This window comes from Semicossyphus pulcher, unplaced genomic scaffold (assembly GCF_022749685.1).
Source record: "Semicossyphus pulcher isolate SPU_LCO1_2020_fin unplaced genomic scaffold, fSemPul1.0.p SCAF_3, whole genome shotgun sequence".
Lineage (NCBI taxonomy): Eukaryota > Metazoa > Chordata > Actinopteri > Labriformes > Labridae > Semicossyphus > Semicossyphus pulcher.
In genome coordinates this window covers 905,001-925,487 of record NW_027211704.1, presented here as the reverse complement: position 1 = coordinate 925,487, position 20,487 = coordinate 905,001, and the positions used below count along the sequence as shown (strand labels likewise).

The following is a 20,487-nucleotide window of genomic DNA, read 5'->3' as shown; positions in this document are numbered from 1 at the left end:
CTTTCTGTGCTAGTTTATGAGATATTTTTAAACACATTCTATTTAATACAAATATGAAACATTAAGTCGTTGCTTGTTAGCGTGCATATTCGGCACATACTGGCTCTCATTATAAAGCACTTATTAATACCTTGTACAACTACTATGCACTTACTGAGAGTTTACCTCAATAACTAATTGCTTATTAATTGTAAGCAAGGACGTTATTGTTTTCATGAATTACAATCTCTATATGCTTTAACTGTCATCTCTGTACGATTCCCTCGCCTACTCTTTGCATTAATGTCGATGTTACAGAGAGAAAACTTTGAGCTTATTGTCCAACAGATGTAGAATATAGTCATGCAAAATAAGGAATTTAAAGTGCTTTACAATCACTAACAAAGAGACAATTTCCCATTTAAATGCATGCTAATATGCAAGTACAAAATGTGACATTTACATAAAGTGTTATATACCTGAACAAACACACACAGGCATAAATAAAGATAAAAGGATTCACAGACACGCAACAACACGTACGGACACACCCAGAGGAGCAGATTACATAAGGACCCGTCTACTCCAACCACTCCAGTGATCCTTCACCAAACCACTGTAGAGAATCTGTGTAACAAAGAGCAGAACTCGGAGGAATCTAGGTCTCTGCGCCGCCATCAATCTCTGTGTCCGGACTGTCTGCAGCAACTTGTGTAAGATACATGGACCTCCCCGGACCTCCATCCCAGTGTAATTGATCAAGAGCATAATAGGGTATCGAGCCAGGGTGAGATGAAGATTCAATTAGCATCGACTGTGTGTTTTCTAATGAAATTCTGAGCACCATTATCGCCACATCAAAAGTGTGGAGAGCAAAGAGCCAACGAGTGCGCTGGGAGAGAAACAAAGGGAGTTTGTGAGAGAGGAAGAAGAGAGCGAGTTGGAGGAGGTGTTTGTTTGATTTAATCCCGGAAGAGGTGGGTGAGGTGATTTCACCTCTAATCTGGGTGCATATTATTTTAGCAATAGTGACGCTATCCTGCTTCATCTGTCCTTAAGATCATATTTTTAGCATAAGGAAAGCAGTAAACATTATTAGGTAGCTGAGATTAAAACAGTGGCTGTAAATACAGCAGCCAGTTAAATGTGAGGTAGCCACCTGGAGGTTTAGGTGCAACTGAACAATGTTTCCTCAGATGTCTAATATTTTCTTTCCTTGTGCGATCAAACAAGCAGAAATCTGCCAGCAGTGTTACCTCCAATACAATAGTTATTTTCAGTTTCAGGGTAAATGTGATCAGAAATGATACCTCCCTCGGATTCTATTAGCATAAATACAGACTCCCTCAAAAGCAGTCAGACACCAGCCGTCATCTTAAGAATGTTTCACGCTTGGTTTTCATGTTATAATTGAATCCATAACCAACTTCCCTTCGATATATTTTAGAAAATTAAAATTACATATCTTCACAGAGAGCTCGGGCATGAATTCCCAATCAGAGTGAAATGTAACTTTATTCATTATGGCGTCCTCGCCGACTTAGACAGATAGCATGAATACGCTGCGCAGCTTTGTGCTTCTAGCTCCGAACAAAAACATTCAAACAGTGACAGGCAGACAGTTTAAGAGATTTTAATGTGCTTTTTCATACAGTATATTGTATGCATATCCAGCATAGCATTTCTCATACATATAACTCTCTTATATCCAGGGTTTGCAACGTAGAGCTGAGAGGATGATTAACAGTCAGTGTACCATAACATTAGGTCTGCCATACAGGGGTGGCACGGCACAGCCGCCTCCGAGGCGCCTCAGAGGGCAGGATACTGACTCCAGCTGTTTTCATCCGGATTCTCCAAATGCAAAAAAGTAATAACACTGAGAAACAATGATCTAAAAACAGTAAGAGTGCTGAGGTTGAGTACATTATTTACAGAAAGAAAAATCAAATTAAAACAGGGAAACAAATACAAAGGTGGAAAATAAGTCAGAGAAATCATTCATATTCTAACCATCCTTAACTCTGATTATACTTGATTTAAATCCACACTTCACTGCAGTTCAGAGGCAAAAAAATGTCCCCTGCTTCTTCAGCATAATCAATATGACTATCATTTCCATCATTATCATTATAATCTTCATCGTAGTCATAAATATTGTAGTTTTTTTGCTCTTTTCAGTCTCACTTACTTATCCAAAGTAAGGGTGCTCACTTTGGAAGTTGTAGTCCGGACACACTTTCTGAACCAGCTTGTAGTCGATGCTGAAGAAAGAGATGAAGATGCAGATGACCTTGAAGGGCTTGGCACAGAGCCAGGAGGCGTAGGACTGGGTGTGCTCTGTGAAGCAGGTCTGAGACGGATCGTACAGGCAGGGTTTGGGCTTCTTGGATCTGTTGGTGTTCTCGTACTCCACCCGACAGTTAAAGGTCTTTGACTCTTTGTGGTCGATGGTGGACTGCTGGGTCTCCTGGATCCGGACTTCCTGCTGGGTGCCGGGGTGAAGCTGCTGCTGCTGGAGGACTTCAAACTCCACCACTTTAGTCGGAGGCACGATGCTGACCGACACGTTCCCCAGGCTGGACGAGTTGTGGCGGAAGAAAACAGTGAACGTCCCGTTGATGTGGTCCACGATCTTCCCCGTCACCAACAAGCTGAACTTCATGGTCTTGACGTTGAAGTAGAAGTCCCCCCAGCCGAAGATCTTCTTGGTCTTCATGGAGGTCTTTAGTGAGGGCTTGCGCTTGGAGCGGTAGCCTGTCTGGTCCAGGAGCAGTGACTGGTTCCTGGAGTCGTGGGGGTTATAGAAACTGTAGGTGGGAGGCTTGGATTTCATGGGCGTCTGGTCGATGGAAGTGGAGACGATGCGTGTTTGGTACGGAGGTTTAACCACGCCCCCTGTCGACCCTCCCGCCGTGCCTCCACCCACGCCATATGGAAGAGTCTTCATCACCGACCCCACCGGGCCCAGGTCTGAGAAATCCACCTGCTTCTCCAACCCTTGGACCTGCAGATAAGAAGAGAGAGAAGAGAGAGAGAGTCTCTTGTTTGCATATTTTGAAGGGAATAAAATCACAGAATTGTTGATTGCAAAGTTCAGGCAACAACACATCTGGCTGGATTTCCCACCCAGTCAGAGGCAACCAAGTCCAATGATAAGAAGACAATGACTGTATATAGAGACGGACGGCGCGTCTCCATCTGCTCCCATTGTATAAAATTGAAGCCAAAATAGCCCCTGTGATAGGCGCTGCCATCTTACGATGGTGATGTCATTTAGAGCCAGAGTCTGCGCAGTAGAGATCAGCGGGTGGAGCCGTCGTATCCACCTCTGCTAACCCAAACACACACTTAACCTACTGAAAGAACAGCAAGGATCCCGCACGCCGGCGTGTTTAACAGCAGAACAGCTTCTTGTGTTGGTCTGAGGTTAACGTTCACACTCTGCTAATCTGGAACTGATCGGCTGCAGGAGCCGTATTGGTCAACAGAGCTGTCAATCATCATTTTGACAGCATCAAATAACTTATTAAAAATACACTTGTAAGAAAAATTAACACTAACACTATAATGACAGAAACCATGTTTAAGAAAAATGTATTTGACGTGTATTTAGATTTTATAGTTTGACTCATGTCCCATCTGTTAACATGGAGGAGGCGGGCTTTATGAGCTATACTGCAGCCAGTCAGCAGGGGGCAATAGAGAGGGCTTGGCTTCACTTTTAAGGAGCTGTCATGTTGGCCATCTTTTTATACAGTCTATGTATGAATCAAGTAGCTGTAATATCAGCCTCCTTTATTGTTGCTAAGTCAAAGCCAGACCTTTAAATTTGACAGAATGTACAGTCTTACAACAGCCTGGATGAAACCTGTTATTCCGTCCCGCTTCCTTTTACACACATTATCATAATCTCAAATGTTGTCCAGGTCAGTCTGCTGCAGAGATCTTTCTGCCTCACAGGAGTTTTATTTCCTCAAGCAGCGCAATTGTAAGATGTTTCTGTGTTTCATCTCTTGAATCGGAGAAAACAAAACCATCTATTTTTGTTAACACACTTTAATTTTGTTGTCAGTGTTGCTCCGGAGAGAAAAACAACTCTGCATGTAAGGTAATGGATGTGAGCCTTTGTTAGTTCAGACAGCTCTCTGCCTTTAATCCACAGCCGCGGTGCTTATTCACAGGGCTGATTGACTGGAAATCTTCCTCTGCTCTCTTTCATGTCTCATCAATCACATCACTGCCATGCGCCCATCCATATGCATACATGTACGCACACACACACCTTAAAAACACACACACACTCGAGCACACAGGCGCATGCAAACTTCAAGCTTGGAGCTGTCATGAAGTGACAGCGAGAAGTATTACAACTATTCAGAGGGGTTACATGAGCTTTCCCCCCCGAGGATGCATTTGGATGGAGTTTTAAAAGTGCTTCTTCGACGGGATAAACAAACCGAATAAAAAAATAAATGAAAATTTCAAAACAAGCACAGGATCAGATAATTGTGTCTGCTCCTGTTTCTGTCTCGTTCCTTCACTCGTACGCAGGGCAGTGGAACCGACAGGCTTGTGCCAAAGCTCTCCTGATCTTTCATCAATCACTGAACCTAATAATAACTCCATATTGCAACAGTGCAGCACTCGATACGGCTCCTAATGTATTCACTCATTCAATTAATGCACCTATGTCTGCTGGCCATTCATTAACATGCCCGCAGAGCTGATTTCTGAGCAGATTGATTGAGGGGAAAATAACTGAAAGTTTATTGACCACCGGAGGAATGAATGAGTAAAGAAAGAGAGGTGTTGATGAATGACCTGTGACTGGGATAATGACCCACTGAGGACTTTTAACAGACACAGACTGAATCTGCTGCCATGTTAAGAGCCTTTGTCAGACAAGTTCACCTACTTTATTATGAAGGGTCAGATTTAGGACGCCATTATCTCGAAATGGCAATAAAATACAAATATCTTTAAGAAAGAAGAAGGGCCCGGCATTTACAATTATTATGTTAGGCCACAGACTGTATGAAAGATGGCCGACATGACAGCTCCCTAACAGTGAAGCCAAACCCTCTCTGTCGCCCCCTGCTGACTGGCTGCAGTATAGCTCATAAAGCCCGCCTCCTCCATGTTAACAGATGGGACATGAGTCAAACTATAAAATCAAAATACACATCAAAGACATTTTTCTCAAACATGGTTTCTGTCATTATAGTTAGTTCTTATCCTGCTGATTTATGTCCACGTGTTCATTTTTCTGACAAGTTTATTTTTAATTAGTTATTTGATGCTGTAAAAAGGATGATGACGTCCCCAGAACGTCTCTAACTTTGTATTTATTTCTCCCGATTTGCTTTCTTACTATTACTCTGTTTCTGATTTGATCAGTATAGTTGTTATAAGGAGGCTGCATGGTGGTGCAGTGGTTAGCGCTGTCACCTCACAGCTAGAAGGTTCCTGGTTTAAATCCCGGTTCAGACGTAGTGGGTCTCTCTGTGTTAGTCTGCATGTTCTCCCAGTGCCTGCGTGGGTTCCCTCCGGGTACTCCGGCTTCCTCCCACAGTCCAAAGACATGCTCGTTAGGTTCACTGGTGACTCTGAATTACCCGTAGGTGTGAGTGTGTAAGGTTGTCTGTCTCTGTGTGTCAGCCCTGTGATTGACAGCTGATCAGTCCAGGTGTAACCCCGCCTCTCGCCCAATGACAGCTGGGATAGGCTCCAGCCCCCCCATGACCCTGAACAGGATAAGCGGTCTAGATGATGGATGGACGGTTGTTTCATTCATGTTTTTATTAAATTATGTACAATTATTTTGTATTCATAATTTCTTTAATCATGTACCTTTGCTGATGCACAGTATGAACCGCCTGCATCATCTGTCCTTTGGGTCGACTCCTCCTGATGTTTAATGTGCTATAAGTTAGTCGACTTGACCTTTCAGTCAGCCTGCTGTGCTTTTCTTTGCTAACAACAGATATAACTAATAATTTGGCTAAATAGCCAATCAACAAAATAATCTACTATTGGAAGAAATTATTGTTATTATTATCTTTCAATAATGTTTAAAGGGCCTGATTGATTTGGATCACAGGCCTCCTTTTGGATGAGTCTGGTCTATGCAGTTGTCTTGCAGTTTTTAAGCTGGTGCATTAGTGATGTGAGCGCTGACAGGTAGGAATAAGCTCCACTTGATGGCAGAAAAACATCCGAGTACGGACAGCAACAAACACTGTGTACACTGCATACAAGATAGGGACTTCCTGTGAATGCGCTGTCAGCAGTGCTGTCAGCTAGCTCCGTGTGTTGCCATCTGTCAGGCTAACACTCTGCTGGTGCAGTCCTAATCATTCCTCCTGCTGATGGCACAGAGCTTCGAACTAGCACCATCATCATAATCCACAACCATCCTCAGCAGCAACATCACGCCATGAACCTCCACCTAACCTTCAGGGTCAACTGTATGAGGCCCAGAAATGATTTCATGATGGAGTCAGGGGTCGGACCGGAGCTCTCTGAGGGGGAACCAGCAACTGTACACAGTCAGCAACTTTAACAAACATCGATCGAGTGGAAAAAGACGAGCATGGAGAGAGCTTCTTCTTCTGTGGCACGGAAGAAATGAAATGCCAACACAAACCAATAAATAGATGGACTTGCTATTAGCATAAATATGATTTTTTGTGCAGGACAGTAAATCCATTCAAAGGGTGAGGATTTGTTAGAAGAAATATCAGATATTTTCTCTTGACATGAAATCTATAAGCTATAGACTTTTTGCAAAACGGTGGATGTTTGCTATAAGGTCATATCAGGCTGCAGAAACGAGGAAGAGATTCATGTTCCGGCTTTTCTGCCTCCTCAGAGTCGACTCACTTACAATGCGTGTGGAGTAACTTTTGGAGCATTAGCCGGAGGGATGTTGCCGGGGTTATGAGGAGGTAATGAGGCCAGGTGCACACAGGTGCACACAGTAGACACATGAAAGTTACACACAAAGAAGAGGCTTGTTAAAACTGAAAAGAACTTGAGCAGTAACATGCACCAACTTTAATTCATCGATGACACCTAATGTAAATCTAATATCACTGCTGACACCATCATAGTATTAGAAATGACAGTTATATACATTGTGATAAATTAATTTTGCTGCATGGTGACACTCTAAGCCCACTCTTGTCCCCTCTCTCGCGTGTCATTTTTACTCACTATAATTGTGGGAGAGCCGACATGAGCAGGTTAATCCCCTCAGCTGCATGTGTTCTACATGCAGAGAGCCGCTCTTATTGTGGCTAATGTTTCATGTCGATTGCAAAGTAAACTACATTACAAGGCATCTGTCAATCTTTGACAGTAATACAGTTTGTCTCATCTGTAAGAGCACAAAGTGTCAGAGCAATAAGTGTATCAACAACACAAAAACAGAAATCAGTGACATGCTAAATCGTTAGCGAGATTAGCACCAGAATCCCAAAGGTCACAGGTAGATATAGAAGCTTGTAATCAAAGGGTCTGTAACCTTTGTGGTGAATCACTTTTACAACTATTGTTTACAATGTTCATAATCTCTGTTTAGCGTATTAGCATGCTAACAAAGTACACAAAGTACAGCTGTGGTTGATGTTGGTGTTTTGTAATGAATCAACAAGCATCAGTCGTGTTATTCTTGTTGAGTCTTGTTTTTTATTGATTTAATTCAGTTTGACTTCCTGTTTTATTTTGTCATTAACGCTTCCCTCTCGTGTTGCTGCACTTCCTGCCTTTGTGTGTCCACCAAGTATAAATCATGTGTAGCCTGTGACCGATAAACTGAAATGAGACTATGAGTCTATTGAGGATTTCCAAACCGCTCCTATCACCTAGCAACAGTTAGCTAGCGGGTGATAGCTAACTAGCTATCAGAACGTAACTTAACCTATTATTTTAAACTTAATTTGTTTTGAGGCCCCTCTTTGTTGTATATTTGAATCTCTAGCTATTCGATTGAGTTGAAACCAAAAACGTTTCTATTTAAAGTGTATTCCTTCTGCCACAAAGTCCATCGCTAGAGCCAAAGTGCTGACAGTCTGACTACACAAGAATAAAATGTGCACTGAGGACATGAAATGCTGCTTAAAATAAGCATGACAGGGAAAATACATGCCGAATGTCATGAACGCCCAAAAGAAGCTCTGGTATGGGCTCCCTCCTGAAGCTCCCCACAAAGCGAAGCTCTACACGTGTCAACAAGGCATTAGTGTTTCCTCCACTTAGGGATGAGATTCCTGTTTGGTGGGATGCTGACGGAATCACAGCAGAACATGGAATAAGTATTGTGGTGGACTTATACATATGTATGATACAGACAACTCAATAAGAGCACAATCATAGGAAGAACAATGAGATTACAGAGCTCAGGGGAAAGAGGGAGAAAGTGAGGAAAATGTTATTAGTGTGAGAAGTGGGATGAGCAGAGGAGAGTGTAAGGAGATCTTGTACATTTTCTAGGAATGCAGGAACATTAATCATCTTTAACTTCATTTGGAGGTTCATATGAGCGGAAAGGCGTCTTAAATTGCTGCTTAGAAGGAAGGAATATAAGCTACCTGGAAGTACACGCAGGAATGAAATGTAGGGATTGTTCAATGAGGAGATTATGAGTGCAGATCAGATCGAGAGGGCACATGAGTGACAAAGGAGGAAACAGGACATGAACAGTGAGAGATAGGGGGCCTTTTTTAAACAGATATAAATCTGTTTGTAGGAACACTCGCTGCTGAATGAAGCAACCTTCTTAAAGGTGTAAAATACAGCAGCACACTCTGAAACACATTAACTACATTAATAACAGCAGAATGGACTCATTAAAATCACTCCAGAATTCAGAGTCTTACAAACTAACTTTGTTCTAACTTCTTTGTTGGCATTTCTCTAAAATAAAATGAATGTCTTAATTTTTCACTCTGCTTAGTTTTTGCAACAGTCCTGATTATATGGGACCATCTGCTCTCATTGTACGAAATTTAAGCCAAATAGCCCCCGTGATAGGCGCTGCCATCTTGCAATGGTGACGTCATTTGGAGCCAAAGATTGGCGGGTGGAGCCGCTGTAGCCACTTCCGCTAACACACTTAACTTACAGAAAATAACAGCAAGGATCCCGCACGCCAACGTGTTTAAGAGCAGAACAGCTTCTTGTGTTGGTCTGAGGTTAAAGTTCACAGGTATGGAAACTTCACTGACCGTAGTGATTGTTTTAGTTACGTCTCCTCTCGCCGTTCGTCCTCCACTCTGCTAATCCGCAACTGATCGGCTGCAGGACCCGGATTGGTCAACAGAGCTGTCAATCATCCATAAATAACTAATTAAAAGTAAACTTGTCAGAAAAATGAACACGTGGACATAAATCAGCAGGATAAGAACTAACTATAATGACAGAAACCATGTTTGAGAAAAATGTATTTGACTGGATTTTGATTTTATAGTTTGACTCATGTCCCATCTGTTAACATGGAGGAGGTGGGCTTTATGAGCTATACTGCAGCCAGTCAGCAGGGGGCGATAGAGAGGGTTTGGCTTCACTTGTAGGGAGCTGTCATGTCGGCCATCTTTTTATACAGTCTATGGTCGCAAAAGATCAGACGAGTGGAAGAGCCCAGGTAGAGGGGGTGGGGGTGGTTTGAGAAAGACCTGTTCACTATATTCACACGGCGGCCATTTTCCTCTGACATTGGCTGAGGGTGGAAGCTAAAATGCTGTTATAATGTTCTAAATTCAAACATGGGGAATTTGATAAATTGTTATTTGTTCACAGCTTCTTGATTCATCAGCAGCTGAAAAGTCAACGACTCATCGAAATCAGGTCACAAACATATTTGAAACTATTGACCGCTAATAGTAACAGCTAACGTTAGCATTCAACCAATTCCTAACTGACGTTACTGTTCGCATAACATATCTGTGAAGGTTCTCAGCCACCGAGGTCATGGTAATTCAAAGGTTTAATCCAAAAGGACTCGATGGACGTTAGCTACAATGTCTGATAGCTAACTTACATTACTGTCAGCTTGGATCGTGTGCCTCTCCTGTCGTGTAGTTAAACACATGAAATGGTAAAGAGGTTGAATGTTAACTTTAGCTGTCGTTTCACTGTTCATTCAGTCATTTGTCTGATTCTCTACGTTAATATGAGTTGCAGTTCCTCATCATTACATGACTGGAGCTTCCCGCCCTGAGCATGACGTCAGAGGAAAATCGATGCCTTGTGAATAGACTCTGTGCTGAAGTACTCTACGCTCACTTATTAGACGAGAGGTCAGATGAGCTCTAGAAACGACCGCTGAAACCTGATACATCATCTTCCACCACAATTAAGACCTCTTTTCATCATTAAGGAAGCTCTGGATCAATGGCAGCACCTTTGTCTCCGCTCTCTCTTCCTTTCACTCTATCGGGTATCTGATCGTCCGTCTGCAGTTCGCTCACTCTCACATTCATCCGTAACTTCCACACCTCACGAGTATTCAGAGGAAAAGGACCTCACTCACACGCGACTCCCTCTCCTGCCTCCCATCCTCCTATCTCCCCCAACCCCCATGCCCCCCCCGAGGACTGATGAGAAGAAGAGAGCCGCTTGTCTCCGAGCTCTCCCGGGCTTGTTCCTTTGTTTAATTGGAGTTTTATTGGTGACAATCAATTCATTTCTATCTGTGCTCCAGGCTGCATTGATCTGCTGCCACAGAGAAGAGTCAAATGTACAGTTCCACTCCCGCCACGCTACAGACCGAAGGCTGTGACGCCAGCTACTGATAGTTTTTTAGTTTTTTCTTCTTCTTTCTGTTTCGACTGCTTCTCTCTTCGTTGTGATCAGAAGCAGAGATGGCTTTTGTTTTTCACACCTCGTACTTAAGAGAAGTCACGAACAATTTCTGTGCAGTCAGAAGACACTAATTCAGGATGAGATGTTGGAAAGCTGATGGCACTTTACCCCAAATCAGATCTCAACTTCAGCGAGACTGAGGCTTCTGACATTTGTGCACATTTTTAACAACGACTTAGCTGTGCAAATATCTTCCCTCCAACTACCCATTTCCATTTCAGGTATTTACATAATCCAGAGATCCAGAATCTTACAGTGGCTGAACAGGTGAAAAGGTCATTATGTGAGGAAATCTCTGCAGGACATCTCGGCTTTTTATTCACACTGTAGTTTTTTGCTGCCAAGTGTGAAGAGGACGTGAGGAGGGTAAGCACCTTCAGTTCACTGTACGAAAACTGTGGAGCATCCCCTTAAAGTTACGAGGAAGTAGCTCCTCCATGTTGTCGTAAGCAGTTGGAGTTTCTTGTAGCCTTTGTGATACCTGAAGGTAAGATAGAGCGCAACATCACCAGGGACGTTGGTGCACCATCTGCAGCGATGTTGACTCCTGTGGTGACGATGGACCAGGAGCTGAAGGTTGTTTGCACGGTTACAGGTGTAGAGCATCCAAAAAGCATTTTATGTGAATATAAGAAGTGTTAACGTCGCCAACAAAAATTAGAACGATAAATGTTCGTCACGATCTTTTGTCCACGCTGAAGACGAATAAAAAAGAATAAAACTAATGAGCATTTTCGCCTGAAGACTAAATCTAAAATAGCTGCCATCATTTACACTGAAGCCTGAAGCGATTAAACTTATGTCTCCCTTGCAGCTAGCAACTAGCTTGCTAACTGTAACTATGTCAGCTACTGGTCCATCTTTTTAGGCCATTTCTGCATTTATTAAACAGCTTCAGCTACATTCCCCCCCACGCTCCGGCCTGGACTAGACCCAACCTTGGGTTTGCATGTAGCCAGGGAAAACTTAGAGGGAGCACAATTAGATTTGTGATGTTGCCAATTAAGTGTAGATTTAAGTGTACTAGATAGCAATTAGGGACCCAAAAACAGATGTGGGGGTCTGAGGCCTTCAGCTGGCAGCAGGTACGGGAAGCAGACGGGCAGAAGATGAGGTGTGGTCTAGGCCGCCCTCTAAATAAACCCGCGCTGACCGCCGATAACATGCAGCTCTACACACAGCGGGGACATTGACGAGATGAGGAAAATACAAAAAGCCTCAAAAATGAGACGATGTTTAAGCGTCTCAGGTTGAACAGGGTGAGAGGTCGCGACCTAAGATCTCCAGAAGGAGCTCGGACAGCAGGCACGACATGAAATTAAAGGGCCCAGTCGAGGTGCTTTTACAGCTGTAGTGACATGACACACACCTCCCTGTAGCGCCTCGGGACACACCTATAGGGCTAATCCCAGGGATTATAAATCCCACCTGCTTTATGAACCTGCAGGTGCGTACCTTACTAAGTCTGCTGACAACAAACCTGGACCAGGAGAGGAGACAGAAGTTCAATATATCCGCTTGGTTAAAGAATATTTCATAATTGTATATTACTCATTGTTTCTGTAATAATGGAGCTAATTTATGAGGCAAATAAGACAGAAAGAGAAGAAGAGAGAGAAGAGCTCATACTGAGGAGCTGCTGTCGTTCTGCGGCTCAGATATGTTCTATATTACCAGCAGAGACTCCACTCTGTTCTGACAACGATCATATATTAATAAAAAAAAAGGAACTTTTCTTCCGTCTTCTGGAAAAAAAACCAGAGAGAACTAAAAATGACATTTAATTACAAAAAGCAAAATAAAGCCAGGAGGAAAAAAGATAAACCAGTGGGGGAAGAGAGAGAGAGAGAGAGAGAGGGAGAGAGAGAGGGAGAGAGAGGGAGAGAGAGAGAGAGAGAGAGAGAGAGAGAGAGAGGGAGAGAGAGAGAGAGAGAGAGGGAGAGAGGGAGAGAGAGAGGGAGAGAGGGAGAGAGAGACAGGGAGAGAGAGAGGGAGAGAGGGAGAGAGAGAGAGACAGGGAGAGAGAGAGGGAGAGAGAGAGAGAGAGGGAGAGAGAGAGAGAGAGAGAGGGAGAGAGAGAGGGAGAGAGGGAGAGAGAGAGAGAGAGAGAGGGAGAGAGAGAGAGGGAGAGAGGGAGAGAGAGAGGGAGAGAGGGAGAGGGAGAGAGAGAGGGAGAGAGGGAGAGAGAGAGAGTAGGAGTGAAAAAGAGAAAAAGAAAAGGCAGTAAAAGCGATTTCGCAGTCCAGTGGTGTCGCTGGATTATCATGAAAATGAAAGCTACTGAGTCAGGGAGTATCAGGGAGCAAGGAAATGGAGCCGAGACAGATAACACAGTAAGGGAGGAGAAGAAAACGAATAAGAGAACTAGTGTCGGGAAAGCAGGGAGCTCTGTAAGACAATATGAAGAGAAAGTACAAAGAAAGAGAGAGAAAAGGTAAAAAGACAATATATATACGGCACGCAGTGAGATTATGAGTGCAATAAGCCAAAAATGAGAATCACTTCACCCCATAGAGAATAATCAGAGGTTTCTTGAGAAGTAATATCTGTAATATTGTTTCAAGACGAGCGGCTCAGCTCCCAAATAATTTTAAGTTAAAAAAGGAATGAAGTCTTTTTCTCCGCGTGTCGGGCGAAATGTAAAACCTGCTCTGGGTGATCAGGAGCCGAAGTTTCATACAGACGAAGCTGCTGCTGCACACGCCAACATGGAGGAGTATATACAGTAAATTACGTTACATCGAAGTGCTGTCTGAAAGAAAGAAGGAAAGAAAGAACGAACACTGCCATTTGCAGTCGACTTAAGAGGATTTATGAAGGTATTGTGTGCCAGCTTAAGTGATATGCCGACAATATTGCAACATATTGCAGATGCCACTTAGATTGGACTGAGAGAGAGCTGTAGAAATCCCTGCGTGCAGCACGAGAGGAGTAACGTGTGCACGATGAAACTCACAGTGTGGCAAAACAAACCTTCATGCTGTTCATTTGGCAGAAAGGGGTTTTAACTTTGAGCAAGTGGCAGATAAACTTAACTCATCACCATCACTAGTTAAACTAGTTAAACTGCAGGAGAATCCACTGAGTTTGGTTTTACAGCTTTTTGTGCTGTGGCAGAGAGATCCAGAGGAGCAGAGAGGTCAGCAGAGGTCAAAGACAGGGTAGGATTCAATATGTTACTGTTGAACATGGTTTATCTGCATTCCTTTACCTTTCATACAAATTAATCCTCACTATGTAAAACCATTAAGCTCTGCAGTGGCAGCAACAAGCACTGTGCATGCTGCACATGCAGACTGTATGTATGTAAAGCAAAGGTCACCATTTACAGAAATATGCCTGAAAGTTGTTTCCTTGCAGAGCGACATGAGGAGATCAATACGCTTTGACATGTATCTTCTAAAGTTAGTATGCAGTACAGTACACAGCTGGTTAGCTTAGCTTAGCACTACTGCAGAAACAAGGGGTTAAGAACAAGCCTGGGTGCATTGCTGTGACTGGCTGGTAGCCTTTAATTATAGAGAGGACATGGATAGTGCTGGACACGCGGGAGGAGAGAGGATGGGAAGTGACACAAAGGGCAGAGGGTGCGAGTCGAACCCAGGGCCGCCACAACGAGGACTACAGCCTCCGTACGTTCAGAAGCCTTTCTGTGAGACGCCTGGGCCACACTGCTTACCGTAGCCCTTCATGTCATTACCCATGTTTAGAGGTTAAAGCAGTCGCATTAGCAGTGACCTGAGGCGCGTCTTGATGTATTATTCTCACACTAACATCTTTGAGTAAACCTCACATATATTCTTGGTGCCCACACATTCCCCAGCACAGAGTGAACATGTTTACATGGCTGCTGTTTGTTTGAGGAACCTCAAATACTTGGTCAAGTTAAGGCACCAGAATGACTCGGTTAGGTTGGGACAGGGACAGAGGAGTACCAGCCAATCACAGAAGAGTAGGGCGGGGCTAGGGAAGAACACTCGGTCCAAAGGAAACAAAATCAACCTACCAGCACCTGATTTGTTTACTCTGTATGAAAGACGAAGAGTAACTTGTTTGGAGATGAAGACGAGTGTTTCAGGTCTTTGGCATGCTGCTTAAGATAACTTTATATTGTTGTATATTTAACAGACAGATATGTGAGTGGTAGAGATCATTGCACAAAACCAATGAAGCCTAATTTACAACATTTCCAGGTATTCCTTAAAATATTGTCAGTAGTGACGTCCCATCATGCTGCTCAGTCTGCTGCAAACAGTTAGTTCAAATCAATGGCTGAATTAGGAAACACAACACCCTGATCCGACGATCCATTTTTCAGCAGCTCCTCTCTCCGAGCATCCAAAGCTAAACCCATCCCCACTGTCACGCCGAGCTGTCCGCTGCACATTTGGACTGCAGTAAAGTGAATCACACATTTAAAAGGAACAAGGCCAGACTCGAACACAAACGGGAGGCGTGACGAAATTAATTGTTTTTTTCTTAATGCTCTGAAAAAGGAGCTGATGAACTGCGTCTGTAGACAAGAGAATAAAGGAAGGTTTTACACTCGCCCCAAACAGACCTTAGCGCTCATGTTAACACCGCTTTTTGGATGGATTATGGAAATATGTAAGATATTATTAAGCCAGAGAACTGCACGATCATCCGCTGAGTATAAACCTTCACTAAACACGCTTGTTGCCACAGTATATAAACCCCTGAGGACATGGCTGCGGCAAGGTAGTTTATGTTCATCTCACAAACCCTTAAACCTCCGTATGAGTCACATTACCCTAACTGAGGGATTGCTAATGTACTGAGGCTACGACCAGGTGCCAGGTATAATGAGATCTGCTGTGGAGTCACAGAACAGGAGGGGAGTCAGTCACAAATCTGCATGCATGTTGCACCAAGCACTGCATGAAACACAAACACGGGAGACGTGTTGTTAGGACACCGTTCTGCTTTGTGTTTAGAGAGTTCAGATTTTACTTTTTGGTCAAACTGAAAAAAAAATTGTGGCCAAATTATTTTGAACCGTCCACAAAACTGCTTAAGATATGATGTCATTAAAACCGGTGGTAGAAAGTATCTGTACGAATACACGAGTATTTTTAGGCACGTTTACTAAACTTGTGTGTTTCTACGCTTCTTCATTTCGGTCACAAATATTGTACTTCTCACTCCTCTACATTATGTTAGCTTCTTTAGTCATAGCTACTTAACATAATTAGATTATTATTACAGATCATAACCAACTATGTCCACTCCCTTCACTCGCCAGCCCGCTCCGACTCTCCCGATCTAGATGCTTTGCGGACCATCTTTCTGCCCAGACTGTCCTCACCAAGCCCCGCACCTCTGCAGCCTCTTCACGCAGCCCCAGCTCCATGAATCACATCGCCTCGTGCCGTTTGCATCCATGAAGCACGATGCCTACACTGAGCTTGAGTAAGTCATCAGCTCCACATTTAGAAGCTGCAAAAACCAACGTACACATGATTAATGATTATAATCCACTGATATCGGAGATATTATTCTGACATGGACCATGCTACATGAGTAACTTTTAACTGTTATTCACTGAGTTGTGTTTCCTGAACATGAGCAGGCGCAGGTTTGCTGTGGAGTTAAAGGGACGTCAGGTTTTCTAGGGAACTGCGGTGGAACACGTCGGCCTGAGAAAATAAGAATCTGTTGGACGTCCTTTAAACTGGAAATGCAAAACATGACCAGGAAAGTCACTGACGGCTAACTAGAAAGGATTAACCCGTAACTGTGAACAGAATGTGTCCAAATATTAAAAAAAAAGAAAATATAATTTAAAAAAATAATCAGTATTTTAAACTCAGTAACAAAAGCAGTTTGTGCAGACAGCCACGCTTCGTGTCCTGCATCGAACTCCTCTCTGTGCCGCCTGCAGAAAGGTAGACGAGGGAGGGAGAGAATACAAACTGCAGTATGCTTTATCTATAAAGTCATTAGAAGATTTTGCTCTCTGGAGCCTGACTTCAGTGGCCCATAGATCAACTGTGTGCAGCAGTCTCCCCTTGTTCCCACTATCTTACTGATCACATCAGATCAGCATGCTGGAGTGTTTTTTCCTGGCTCCCTGGCTGGCTGGTATGCTGGCTGGGTGGGTGGGCAGACTTCCCACATGTCTCCAGTGATGCCATGGCACCTGATCAATCACCCAAGGCAACTCATCGGGGACCCATCGGAGAGGAAGGGAGGGACGAAACAGTGGAGAGAGGGTGTCTCGTTTGCATGCGGGATGGCAGGCAATGCATCAAAAGATGACAGCGATCCCATTCTTCCTTAAATAAGAGTGGTGAGACTCTGGCTGGCTGTGCCTTAACTTTAATCATTCATCTAAATAACTGTTCCAGAAGTCTGCGACTGGAGGGGGCCTGCAGCGCCAGGCAGCCTGCCATGGGCGTAGGGGGGATATGAAAACTGACGTCGCGCTCCTGGATTTCTCATTTGTAAATGTGTAAACATATATTTGAGTCAGATTGCAGAAGCACAAAAGCGCTTGTACTCATCACCCACAGACCTCCCCCTCTCCTCTCTCTCCCTCTCTCATAGATTTATGTATCGAAAGAGTTTCAATTCATCGCAGTTAGACTGAGCGTAAAGGTTGGGAGGAGGTGCATGCTCCTCAGACTCTGGCAGCCTGAGCGACGTGTTGAGCAGCTAAGTGACAGTGATTGATGCCCTCTGTGTTTCGCAACTTATCAAGCGCAAATACACACTCGCTTGTCAGACAGATAAACAGCAGAAACATTTGAGACAAATAAAGAAAAAATAAACACAAGGGACTGGTAAAAAAAAAAAAGTGGAGAAAAGAGTATCTGCATAATGAAAAGATGAGATGGAAAGAAGGAGGGAGCGGAGAGGCACAGAGTCCCAGCGGGTGAAACGGAGCCCGGGAGACGTCGGTTGGGGAGGGATGCAGGGACACATGGGCCTGTGACGACTCCGACAAGTCACCCAGGCGGCAAAATAAAGCCTGGCTTCCTCAGATTTGTTTCCAGTGCTCATCAGTAGGAGAGCTGGATGACGGATGGACTGGCGCTGGGCTCAACGCGAGCGTGTCAAAGTTACTCACCATAATAAAGACCTGCTCTTTTCCCTTCCGCTCGCTTCCTCGTTCACACAGCCACCTGCGCTCCCACCGCCTGAAACCCATTTCATTTCTGACTTTGTTTGTGTCTTCCTCCACCCCTCCATTTCTACATCCTTACTTTATTTCCATCGCTGATCCGTCTTCAATCCCCCATTTTTCTCTCCTAATTTCATCCTCCCTTTACTTCCTGCTTCTTGCATCCTTCCATGTCTTCATCCATCCAACCATCCATGACTACATATGACCAGAATTATGACAAGCTCTGACATCCCTCTTTCTTCATCCAGCTCTCCCTCCTCCCTACATTCCCTCAACCTTTTCCTGTCTCCATCCGTCCATCCATCCCAGTTCATGATGTTACGTATCCTCGGGGTCTGAGGGGACAACATCTGCTCGATTATCAGAATTGTTTCTGGATCCCACAAACTCCCCCAATCTCTCCACCCATCCTTCCCTGATGTCCTTCATCCTCCTTTTTCTCTATCCTTCCATCCATTCCTCCACCCATCGCTGACTAGACAAAAGTTTGAACTAGATCCTGATACTTCTTTCCTTCCTTTCTTCCAATAATCACTCACTTCCTTGGATCCTCTTTTTTGTTTTCCCATCTCTCCCCTGCTGTCCTTCTTTTTCACCGTTCCTTGACTGTCATGAAAGAGTTACAACTTCCACCTGGTTCCTTCCTCCCGCTTTCCATCCCTGTCCCATCCCTTGCTTCCTTAATCTCCACATCTTTCCGTTCTTAATTCCTTCTTTATTATCCTGCCTCCATCCATCCATTCGTCTACACCCGTCTCCAGTTACGCCAACCCTAATCTCTATTTTATCTATCTGTAGGCAGGGATGGGGTTTTTTTAGGGACGGCAAGTGTTCTGGTTTCTGTCTGTAGTTCGCTTGCAGTTCGAGTAATATGGACCAATCACGTATCAGCAGGCTGCGGCGTATGCAGGAAAGACCTCCGTAATGACATCCCGACGATTTAGCTTCTTATTAATCTCTAGAAACAGACATCGGCATGCTAACAGCTAACAGCTAACAGCTAACAGCTAACAATCTGTTCTTTCCCTGACGCTGTGTCACAAAAGCTGTTCAGCGTTCAGATTTCCTGACTTCCTCGAATGCAGCGCAGCAGTGAGCCCGAGTGAAGCCTCTGTGTTGCGTCTGTGTTGATGCAGCACGTGCAAAAGGAAGTCTTGACTTTCGCTGACTGCTGGCTACACGGCCGAAATGTTCACCGTGGTCCTCAGAGGCTCCATTGTCGTCAGACTACAGACGATGGGATCCAAGACTGGGACAAACATGACTAGCTGGTGACTTAAATGTCTTCAGCCCTTCATCCTTAATTCCTTCTCTTTCTGTCCTTTCCTTCCCTCCCTTACCTTCCTCTCTCTCCCTGGTTCGGGCCTCACATGACTTTTTGGATATAAAAAGCTGATTAGACAAAGATGAAACAATTCAGCGTTTCCATCTCTGCTCCTTCCCTGCTGTGGCGATTTCTCTCTCTACACGTTCGGGGCCTAAGCAGAGCGGGGGCAGAACGGGGGCATAGTGGGGGCAAAGCTCAAAATTGCACGGGGATACAAGGCTCTCCGGCTCGGGGCAGACTGTCTTAACCCGGGCTGATGGCAGAGTTAATTGGAGAGAAAACAGTGGGAGGTGCCAGTGAATACAAGCCCTCAGAGATGCTGGCAGCAGGGCACGGCGACATTCCCCCTGTGTGCTTCAAGGTTATGCACACACACGGAAACACACACCTGCTAATACGCAAGGCCCCTGTACTATTATTTACATAGAGAGCACAAGATTAGCTCCAGTGTGACTTAATTCCTGAGCAGTAATTTGATTAACAGCGACTGGAAATAACACAATGAATAGGACAGACAACAGATACTCTTTGGAACACACGATGTATGTACGTTTTCTCCTCTCCTGCCGTCTGGATGCCTTTGCCAGCGTATAAATCACCCGGTTTCAAGGACACAGCATCGGGACCCCTGACTGGGATCTTTCACATCCACCATCTGGACACAGAAAAGCAGAGTGCTGACCAGCGGCCCTGCTCTCATTCTGCTCCTCAGGACGAGCCATGAGATGGGGGGATGGTGGGTGTATACTGTGGGTAAAAACCTAATCAATCCAGAAAGTGCTTAGTGTGGACTGGACCTCATAAAAAAGCCTCTCTGGAGACGATGAATATGGCAGGAAAGATGTGCTGAGAGGGAACGAGAGAGAGAGAGAAGGCGTCAGTGTCTCCGCTCATCCAGAACCGTCCCAAATATTCATTCACAGACTCGCTCCCTCTCTCCTCCCTCTTTGCCCGCCTTTCTCCGGACTTGGTGTCCTTCCATCACTCGACTCGGTTTCACACTCCGGGACACAATATCAGAGCAGATATGAACCAAAATGAGAAACACACGGACGGTCGTGTCCTCTGAGATCGTTTGGTGGAAGTGTCAGCGCTCCTCTCTCACACGCGCTTTATCTGATGCGACAACTCAGGTCGTCTCACCTGCAGGGTGCTGCCGGGCGGCCGA

General features: G+C 44.4%; 1 protein-coding gene across 1 annotated transcript in view; it reads right to left on the bottom strand.

Moving 5' to 3' along the window:
- Nucleotides 1–1,684: 1,684 nt before the first annotated feature.
- LOC138606087 (neurexophilin-4) overlaps nucleotides 1,685–20,487 on the bottom strand; it is a 46,966-nt gene continuing 28,163 nt past the window's right edge. The window contains exon 2 of the mRNA XM_069678544.1: nucleotides 1,685–2,986. Within this exon, the coding sequence (XP_069534645.1) occupies nucleotides 2,171–2,986 (816 nt within the window). The 3' untranslated portion in view covers nucleotides 1,685–2,170. The remainder of the gene's footprint in view (nucleotides 2,987–20,487) is intronic.